This window comes from Monodon monoceros, unplaced genomic scaffold (genome assembly GCF_005190385.1).
Source record: "Monodon monoceros isolate NGI ecotype Baffin Bay Population unplaced genomic scaffold, NGI_Narwhal_1 Super_Scaffold_18, whole genome shotgun sequence".
NCBI classification, from domain to species: domain Eukaryota; kingdom Metazoa; phylum Chordata; class Mammalia; order Artiodactyla; family Monodontidae; genus Monodon; species Monodon monoceros.
Window position 1 is genome coordinate 152063715 of NW_021703774.1, and position 9261 is coordinate 152072975.

The following is a 9261-nucleotide window of genomic DNA, read 5'->3' on the forward strand; positions in this document are numbered from 1 at the left end:
GGCATATCACTCCCTTTGTTCGTTCACCCTGCTGGTATTTACCGAGGACCTGCCACGCACGGGCTCTGTTCTAGACACTTTGGACGCGGCACTGAACAGTCAGACAGACATCCTGCCTCCATGGATGGCGAGCTGACTTTCCAGTGGGGCTGAGACAGGCAATACACAAATAAGCCGATTATGTAGCTCTCACCTTCTGATAAACTGTTAGCGCCGGGTGCTGTGCTGAGCATGACAGGCGTCATCTGTGTAAAAGCACACAGCTACGCCGTGAGGTAAAATTTTTACAGATGGGAAAATTGAGGCTCAGAGAGATCAGACCTCTTGTTCAAAGTCACAGCTGATAGTAAACCAGAAAACCAGGAGGCTCGATCCCAGGGCTGCCTCCTGCCCAAGCCCACGCTTCTGTTTCACCGTAGGCTTTCTTTCCTTTCTTGCTTGTCCTTTGCCACATTGGGGTCCGTCTCTCTGTCCTGTTCCCTCCAGGGACCAAGGGCTCCCATCCGCTCCCATCCCTGTGATGCAAAGGTTTCAGGGTTGTCTACAGGGCCCATTATCCCCAGCACTCACACATGTGCCTCCCTCCTCACAGTGGCAGAAGCAGCCTCTTCCCGAGCTGTCACGTGTCTTCCTGTGGAGCAGGCTGCTCTAACTTGCCACGAGCATTTGCGATCTCCTTGGAGGCCTTCTCCCAGCTGAGGGTTCTGCTGGAGCATCAGGCCTCTCCCAGGGCTACCTCTGCAGAGGGCAGTGGTGCCACTCTCCAGGCCTGGGGATTTTGGGTGGAGTCCCTGTGGCCTCTGCTAGAAGGATCTGGGTGCCAGGGGTGCATCCCAATTCCCTGAGTACCCCTCCCCCACCAGCCCAGCCCAGCCTGGATACCCTCCCTGAGAGTCCCGAAAGCATCCCTGTAGTTGACAGAGCCAGAGCTGTGTCAGAGGTGCGGTCTGTGACTGTATGCAGGCCTGAGGGTGGATGGGCTGCCTCTGGTTAGGCCTCCTCAGCAGTGCCAGGCTGGGGTGGCCTCCACGTGCAGTCACTCCCACCTGCTGCCCTCGGCCTCTCTCTCTGGCTTGTCCAGACTCATGCCAGTCTTGAAGGATGAAACAGAGGAACTCCCTGCATCAGAAAGACCTGGACTGGGAGACCAGAGACCCGGGCTCTGGGACTGGCCTTGTTAATACCCAGCTGTGTGACTTTGGCCCTCAACCCCCCTCTCTGAGCCTCAGTCTCCTTGTGGGTTAAAAGCTGAAAACAGTCCTGCCTCCCTACATTGTTAAGAGGATGAAGTGGGGTGGCTCAAGTGGGTTTTGATCCCAGGTCTGCCTTTCATTGACTCTGTGCCAAGCACAGGCCTCAGCACCGGGCATGGAGCTGTGAAATGGCAGCCATGGCCTTGCCCTCACAGTTCATAGTCTGGTTAATACCTGTGTGACCTCGGGAAAGGCACTGACCTCTCTGGGCCTCTATCTTCTCATCTATAAAATCGGGATGATAATAGCCCCTACTTCATTAGGTCCCTGTGGGATTGAATAAGGCCATAACCCAGTGTCTGGCTCAATAAACCATAGCTGGCATTGTCATTACCAAAAGGAAAGCTCGAAGTTCACTGTTCCCTCAAAAGTCAAAGCTCAGGGAAAGCTCCTGGGAGAGTTAGAGCTCCTGGGAGAGCTCGTCTGCTGCAGAGGCCGGACCAGCGCCCGAGAGCTGGCAGTCAGCAGAGCAGGGCTGGTGCTGTGAGGAGGAGGCGTGAAATGTGCCCAGGAGGGTGGGCTGCACAAGGCCAGGTGTGACCCCTTCCCCTCAGGGGTCGCGCCAAGGCGGGGCATCCCCCTGTGGAGCCGGGTCTCCAGAGCACGAGCGGGAACCAGCCTGAGGAGCGGAGGAGGAACGAGCGTGGCGGAAGCTCAAGGACTGGGCCCGTGCGGCTTGCTGTGGGAGGAAGCATGGGGCGGGGATTGACTGGAAGTGAGGGTGCCAAGGTGGAGGGGTCCTGTGGGGAGGACTTCAGGCGCGAAGCCAGTAAGCCGAGGGAGTGCCAGGGCCGTTCTCCACCAGCCCTGGGCTGAGTGTGCGTGTCCGTGTGCCCTGCAGGCCGGCCGTACCGGGGCAAGCCGAGCGACATGTGGGCCCTGGGCGTGGTGCTCTTCACCATGCTCTACGGCCAGTTCCCCTTCTACGACAGCATCCCGCAGGAGCTCTTCCGCAAGATCAAGGCCGCCGAGTACGCCATCCCCGAGTGAGTCCTCCCTCCCTGGAGTCCAGCCCTTCAGGCGTGAGGGCTGGAAACAACACAGTGAGGCTTAGAGTCCTGGGTCCAAGACCCAGCACCAGCCCGCCCCGCCTGAGCCTCTCCCTCTTTCTCTCCCGCATCAGGGACGGACGGGTTTCTGAGAACACCGTGTGTCTCATCCGGAAACTGCTGGTCCTCGACCCCCAGCAGCGCCTGGCTGCTGCCGACGTCCTGGAGGCCCTCAGTGCCATCATTGCGTCGTGGTGAGTGGGCAGGAGCAAGGCCGGATTCTGCCCACCTGTAGGCACTGTCCTGCCCCCCCAGAAAAGTAGCCTGAGGTTGGGCCCGTTTCTCCTCCAGTCAGAGTCAGATCTCCAGGGTTGGGAGGGTGCAGGCAGAACTCAGCGTTGAGCATCTCCTGCGTGCCAGTCCATGCCAACTATGGGATGGGTATTATCTCACTGAGTTCTCACCACAGCCTGCGAGGTGGAAATTGTCCCCCATTTATTGGGTGAGGGAATTCCCAGGCAGTCCACTGGTTAGGACTCTGTGCTTTCACTGCCAAGGGCCTGGGTTCAATCCCTCGTCAGGGAACTAAGATCCCACAAGCCTCGTGGCGTGTGTGTGTGTGTGTGTGTGTGTGTGTTCGTGTGTGTGTGTGTGTGTGTGTGTACCTGGAGCCAGCCTGACTTACCTGCCTCCCCTGCAGGCAGTCCCTGTCCTCTCTGAGCGGGCCTTTGCAGGTGGTTCCTGACATCGATGACCAAATGAGCAACGCAGACAGCTCCCAGGAGGTGAGTTGGGGAGGGCAGGGCTGCAGGACCCCCTCGGCCCCTTTCCCAGCCAGGGCCTCCTCGGCCTCTCCCCGGCCCTTGGAGCTGGGAAAGACCTAAGTCCCCAGCCTGAGCTGCCTGGGGCCTGCCTTGGGTCTGGCTCAGCTGGCAGTTCCGTGGCCGGAGAGAAGGGCTGTGAGGCGGTCGAGGAGGAGGCCCCACGGTGGGGAGGCCTCACGGCAGCTCATCCTGGCCCTCCCTCGGCTTCCTCTTCCTGCCCAGGCCCTGGCTCTGCCATATGCCGGCCCTTTAAACGGTCACACTGGTCTGCCCATCTGACTCACGGGGTTCTCTCTTGCCCTTCCTGCTTTTAGTTTTTCAGATGATTCATTTTCTCCCAGTTTTCTCTCCTCCCCTGTTGCCTGCACTGGAGAAAGTGCTGGGCCCGGGGTCGGGGCGGAGACCAGGGCGCAAGGCAGCAGCTAGCGGGTGATCTTAGGGTGCGTCCTGGAGGGCAGGGCTTGGCCGAGCCTGGGGAGGGCAACTGTAAGGACCCTCCCTCTCTGGGCCACCCTGGAGTCCCACAGCAAGCACTGGGCGGGGAGGACCGGACGGAGCCAGCCTGGGACTACAGCAGAGCCTCTTGGCCCTCGAAAAGAGAGTTCCAGGCCCTGCCCCCCAGCTCCCACCCCCTCCCACGGCTGTTCAGCAGCTAAAACTGATCATCACTAGCATGCAGTGAGTGCCGCCCCAGTACGCCTCATTCAGTCCACACTGTGTTACCTCATTTCACTGAAGAGGAAACGGGTTCAGAGAGGTCATTCTCCCCAGGTCGCACAGCTTGGAAGTAGCGGCGGAGCCTTGAGCCAAGTCTCATTCCACAGCCCTGCTCTCCCGCTCTGCTGACTAGCACAGGGGCCGCCCACTCCAGTTTGTGACTGTGCCTGGGCTGCCCAGGGAGCTCAGCCTGGGACCAGACGGAGAAACAGGGCTGCCCCGGTGCTAGCACCCCAGCCCCAAGCCGCTCTCTTAATGCTACACCTGCCCCGGTCCCTCGAGAGCCTCTGTGAGGGGAGACTACGGCTCCATTTCACGGAGGCGGGTGGGACACTAAGCCTTCTGAGGGACCTCTTCCAAGGTCAGTGAGTTACGGGAGATCACAGGTCTGAGTGACGCCCAGGGTGGCCAGCAAGGCGAGGTCCAGGTCGGCTGGAGGGCTTGCGGGACCCACACTCTGGGCCGCTAGATCCGGCCCAAGGGCGTGGCGCCTAGGGAGGGAGGCCCTTGAGGCGCCGCTGACGCGGCCGCTCTTCCCTCGCACCCCCGCCCCTCCCTGCCGCGCAGGCGAAGGCGGCCGAGGAGCGCTCCCAGTACGAGTTCGAGACCTACATGCGGCAGCAACTGCTGCTGGCCGAGGAGAAGAGCTCCGTGCGCGAGGCCCGCGGCTGGGGGCCCAGGCGGCAGCTGGGCAGCGTGCCGCCCGTGCGACGGCTGGGCCACGACGCGCAGCCCGTGAACCCCTTGGACGCAGCCATCCTGGCGCAGCGCTACCTGCGGAAATAGCAGCCTCGGGCAGGGGCACCGGCACCACCCACCACCTCTTCCTGGCCCCCGGCCGACAGCCTGGCTGCCCGGCTGGGCCCCGAAGTGCTGAACTCTCTCCTGGACCGCACCGGGGACGGGGCAGGGACAGCCCAGGTCACACGTGGGGTCAGCAGAGGTACCACGGAGCTACCTTTTGGAATGATTGCTTGATTGTTTGGTTTTTTAATCTGAGACGCCTAGATAACTAATCTGCTTTTAATCATGACGTTTTAATCTACCTCTGTCTCTTTAACCATGCTGTCTCTGGACTGAGTGAGAGGGAGGAGGAGGGAGCCCGCCCGCCCGGGGCCCGACCGACCCACTGACCCCCGGGGGCAGCTGCCCCCCCACAGTCCACATAAGCTGAAAGTGCAGCTCGCTGCTGGCTCCCAACATGAGTGCCCGCTCCCCACTGCCCTCCCAGGCCCCTCGCAGTCTGTTTTCCTCCCTCGCCTTCTGACCCCAGACCCCTCGGTCCGAGTTTTGGAAAACCGTCACCTCATCTTAAGCGGAATTCAAATGTATTTATTTTTGTACTGAAACCAACTTCTCTCCCATCTCTAGGTGGCTCGGCCCATGCCACTCCCTGCCCCCAGCCTGGCTGGACAGCAGGGAGTCCACAGCCCCCGATGGGCCCCCTCCTCGCCCCCAGGCTCAGAAGCCCCTTCTGGCCGGTCCCCTTCCACCTCCAGCCCACCAGTCCCTCCTTGTTTCTGGTGATGCGGAGGCCTTTCTACACTTGGTTCTTTCTCTCCCATCTCAGCTTCTCTGAGGTGCTGTACACCCGCATCAGCCCTGGTTTCCTCTTCCACCCCTCACCGTGGTACTGAGGTGATGCCGACATGGATGGGAAGGGTGCCTGGTGGGGGGCTGGTGAGGGGTGCTCTGGTCCAGCTGTGAACAGGCGGCCCTGTTTGCACGCCGTCTCGCTCCCCTCACTCCTCTGTGTTCAGAGAACCGTGGGGGCATCTCCTCTCCCGCCCCTGCCTCGTAACAGAGGTGGTGTCTCTCCCAGCAGACCACCAGGGGCGCCAGGGTCCTTCCTGGGGGCTGCAGGGCTCGTGGGGAGAATCGTAGGGACTGGGGGGCCCAGCCTGGCTTGAGAACAGCCCTGCTGCCCTTTTTGAGCCGAGATTTTGAAGTGGATGCCCGTCTTGCCAGAAACGCTGTTCTCACCAGAATGCCCTCCTTCCCGCTCTCCCACACTGGACTTAGCCCTGCCCAGTGCCAAGCAAAGACCTTCCCCTGCCCTACCCTCCCCAGACCCCTCAGAGCAGCTGAGCGTTCCCCTTCAGGCAGCCCTGGGCCCTCGGGCCCTTCCTGCCTGCCTTCTCCCCAGTGGGGAGGTGACAGAGGCCTGTGTGACCTTGTTTCCCAGGGTGTGAGCTGCCCCTTCCCCAAAAGCTGACTCACTGTGAGTGACTTGGGCAAGGTCCCAAACCTCCTTGTGCCTCAGTTTCCCCATCTGGAAAAAATGGGGCCACCTCTTGCCAGCAGTAGCAGGGCCGCCCACGCCCCTTCCTCCCCATGCCCCCATCCCAGCACGTGGGTGCCTCGTGCCTCTGCCTCAGTGGGTCCGTGGGAGCCCGCCTGAGCCCAGCACTTACTCCCCTGAGCACCGGCTCAGCCTGCCTCAGCCGTCCAGCTGCTGAGAGCCAGGGTCTCGTGCTGGGGTGGGGAGGGGTGGGGGCGGGGGGTGGGATGCCCTCTTTTCTATATTTATTTCAAAAAGAAGTCTCCTGAAGGAGTAGAAATGCAGTCCGGCCCAGGGCTCCCAGCCCCTGTGACTGTCCTCCCGTGAGGGCCTCACCCGAGCCCCTTGTCCGGCAGCCTGCCCAGACCCTCCGGGCCTGCTTGCCTGGTGGTCTTTCTCCTCCTTTTCAAAGCAATATCCTCCAGGTCTGCAAAGCCTGTCAGACAGACTGGTCCCTTCCAAGGTCAGCCCACGTGTCTGGTTAATTTCTGGCAAAGCAAATGAGAGGAGTTTGGGTCTGCCCTCACTGGGTGTCACACGCTGAGAGAAGTCCTATTGTAAAAAAGCAAAACGGGAAAAGTCACAAAAAAGTTTGTATAAAGTCATATTTTTGTACTACATGGGGACTCTTCCTGCATGTCAGCAATAAAACTTCCTGATCTGGAGCCAGCGTGGCCTGTGTCGTCTCTTACCCTCCTCGCCGCGTCTCCATCTCTCCCACCCAGCCAGGCCGTGCAGGATTCCTGTAGCTCTTGGCTCTGCCACCAGCTGCCCTGGACGGGCGCTCCCTCACCCTGGCAGCCGTCACTGTCTTGAATGGGGGAGGGGGCCAGAACCTCCCAGCAGTCTCCCGGCCCCATTGGTCCAGCCTCCCGCCAAGTGCCCAAGGGGGAACTCCCCCCTTGGCTTGGCTCAGCCCAGACCTGCAGACCTGCGCAGGAAGGAGGCGTCCCAGAGCAGCTGCCACTATCAGGGTATGGATCCTCTCTCCCCTCCAAACAGCCATCTGGGATGGGGGAACCCTAGCCAGACAGACTGCCCGTGTGCCCACGTGCCCATCCAGGGCAGCTGGGGTAAGAAGCGCCAGCCCAGGCCTTTTCCTGCACCACCCTCTCCGTAGGAAACCAAGGGGGCTTCCTTCCTTCCTTTCTTCTTTCCTTCCTTCCTTCGCCTAAATTTAGACTTTGCAGATTGAGCACTGGAGCAGTGAAGCTAGAGGTGGGCTGGCCCTGTCCCCAGCACACCACGGCACACAGGCAGACCCACTTTTGTGCTGGAACCCACACAGGCCCAGGTCACGAAAGGAGCAGAGATCCGTGCCAGAGACCCCCCTTCCCTGGCAGGTGTCCACACAGCAAGAGTGGGGTGGCGCCTCCCCAAGGTGTGGGAAGGCCCTGATTCTTTGCAAATTCTTCAGGGTGGGCCCCGGGGCCACCATCCCTCCCTGTTCCCACAGCTACCCCAGCAGCCAGGTGGCCCCTATCTTCCTGGCCACTCCCGAGCCTGTACAAATGTTGCCTGTTACCTTATCTGTGGCACTGCCCCACTCCCAGCCCACCCGGGCCACACTCTGCTCCACCAGCCACACCCCCTGGGCCTCATCTCCATTTCGGCCTCCCTCTTGTGCCCCCGACCCTATCAGCCCCCGTTCTGCACACAGGTATCACCTGGGCACCTACGAGTCGGGTTTAACTTCAGCAACACCCAAGACAGCAAGTCGCATGCAGCCAGGGACTTTGTTTTGCTCATTGTGTCCTCAGCACCTAGAACTGGCTGGATGCGCAGCTGTCACGCCAGAACTGTTGCTTCTTTGATCTAAACTTCTTAGATTGCCCTTTACCAGTTTTTCTTGTGAGCCCTGGAAGCAAAGCCAGGAAAGTACCAGAAAGGCGGGTGTGATCAACAGCCTCCTATGTTCCTGAGGAGTCAAACAAGAACGGAGATGTTTCCACCAGTGTTAGCCACCGCCTGGTCCCCAGTGTCCTCAGGCAGAACAGCTTCAGAGAGAAGCCAGCCTGGAGCTGTGGCACCGTCTCACGTGGGAAAGGAAGTGAGGAGACAGAGGCTTGGAGACTGAGCTGTGCAACCTCCAAAGCCAGGTTAGCCTTGACTGCTTGCCTCTTTCCCTCTCGTACCCCATGTCCAACCCTCTGTTGAGCCTGCTGGCCAGCCAGGCAAAACCTGACCACTCCTCACAGCTCCTGCGACCACCCTGTCTGAGCCCCCTCTTCTCCCTGCTCCCACTCTTCCCCTGCAGCAGCCCAGGGGCCACAGGTCAGCCAGAGCGAGCCTTTTAAAAGTCCAATGTTGTCCCTCTCCCGCTTAACACGCACCCCCATGGCTTCTGTACACACAGCGTAACAGCCAGAGGCCTGTGTGTGGCTTAGAAGGCACTCTCCACCAGGCCCCGTCTGACTTCCCAGCCCTCCCCTCCCTCACTGTCCCCAGCCACGCAGCCTCCTTGCTGACCCCAAAGGAGCCAAGCAGCTTCTACCTCAAAGCCTTTGCGTTAGCTTTTCCTTCTGGGAGGCTCTTCCCCCAGATACGTGCATGGCTCACTTCCCTCGGCTCAAAATCTCGCCTCCTCGGAGAGGCTGTCCCTGGCCACGTCCACTGGGTCTTCCCTAGCCCCTTCCCCTGCTTTATTTCCCTTCATTGTGCTTATCACAGCCTGACACTACAAGGTATGTGTGATTATCGATTATATCTGTCTCCCCTACTCGGATGTTGAGCTCCACGAGGGCAGGAGGATTTTCTGTGTGTCCACGGTGGGGTGGGGTGGGGGGGAATTGGGGGCTGGTCGTCACAATGACAGAGGTCGGGGGGTGCTGCTGGCATTTGGGGGGTGCGGGCCAAGGCTCCAGACAACCCCAGAAGGAGGACAGATTCTACATCCTGCTCGACATGAGTGAAAAACGTGTTTATAATTACCAGAGCCAAGACTCTAACTCCATTTTATACATAAACACAGAGGACTTGTGTATGCACTTGTGTATACACATAACATACACTGAATTTTCTGGGAAGGCAACTACTGTGTAAAGTGAAGGAAATTTGTACTTTGTTTTGTTCAGAACTTTACCAAGAGTTCACAGTTTCAGACGCTGACATAATGTATCCCAGCATCGGTCTGCACTCGTAGCTGTCACCTTCCTGACAATTAATGACTTCACAAATACACAGCATTGCCCTGTATT

At 59.7% G+C, this 9261-nt stretch overlaps 1 protein-coding gene across 3 annotated transcripts in view; it reads left to right on the forward strand.

The window, feature by feature from the left end:
• STK40 (serine/threonine kinase 40) overlaps positions 1-6254 on the forward strand; it is a 42663-nt gene extending 36409 nt beyond the window's left edge. For 2 of the 3 annotated variants that reach the window (XM_029228499.1, XM_029228500.1), the window contains exons 8-11: positions 2095-2239; positions 2377-2496; positions 2943-3027; positions 4351-6254. In XM_029228499.1, coding sequence (XP_029084332.1) covers positions 2095-2239; positions 2377-2496; positions 2943-3027; positions 4351-4569 — 569 coding nt within the window. In that variant the 3' untranslated portion in view covers positions 4570-6254. The remainder of the gene's footprint in view (positions 1-2094; positions 2240-2376; positions 2497-2942; positions 3028-4350) is intronic. The other variant, XM_029228498.1, reaches the window with a different exon arrangement.
• Positions 6255-9261: the final 3007 nt, after the last annotated feature.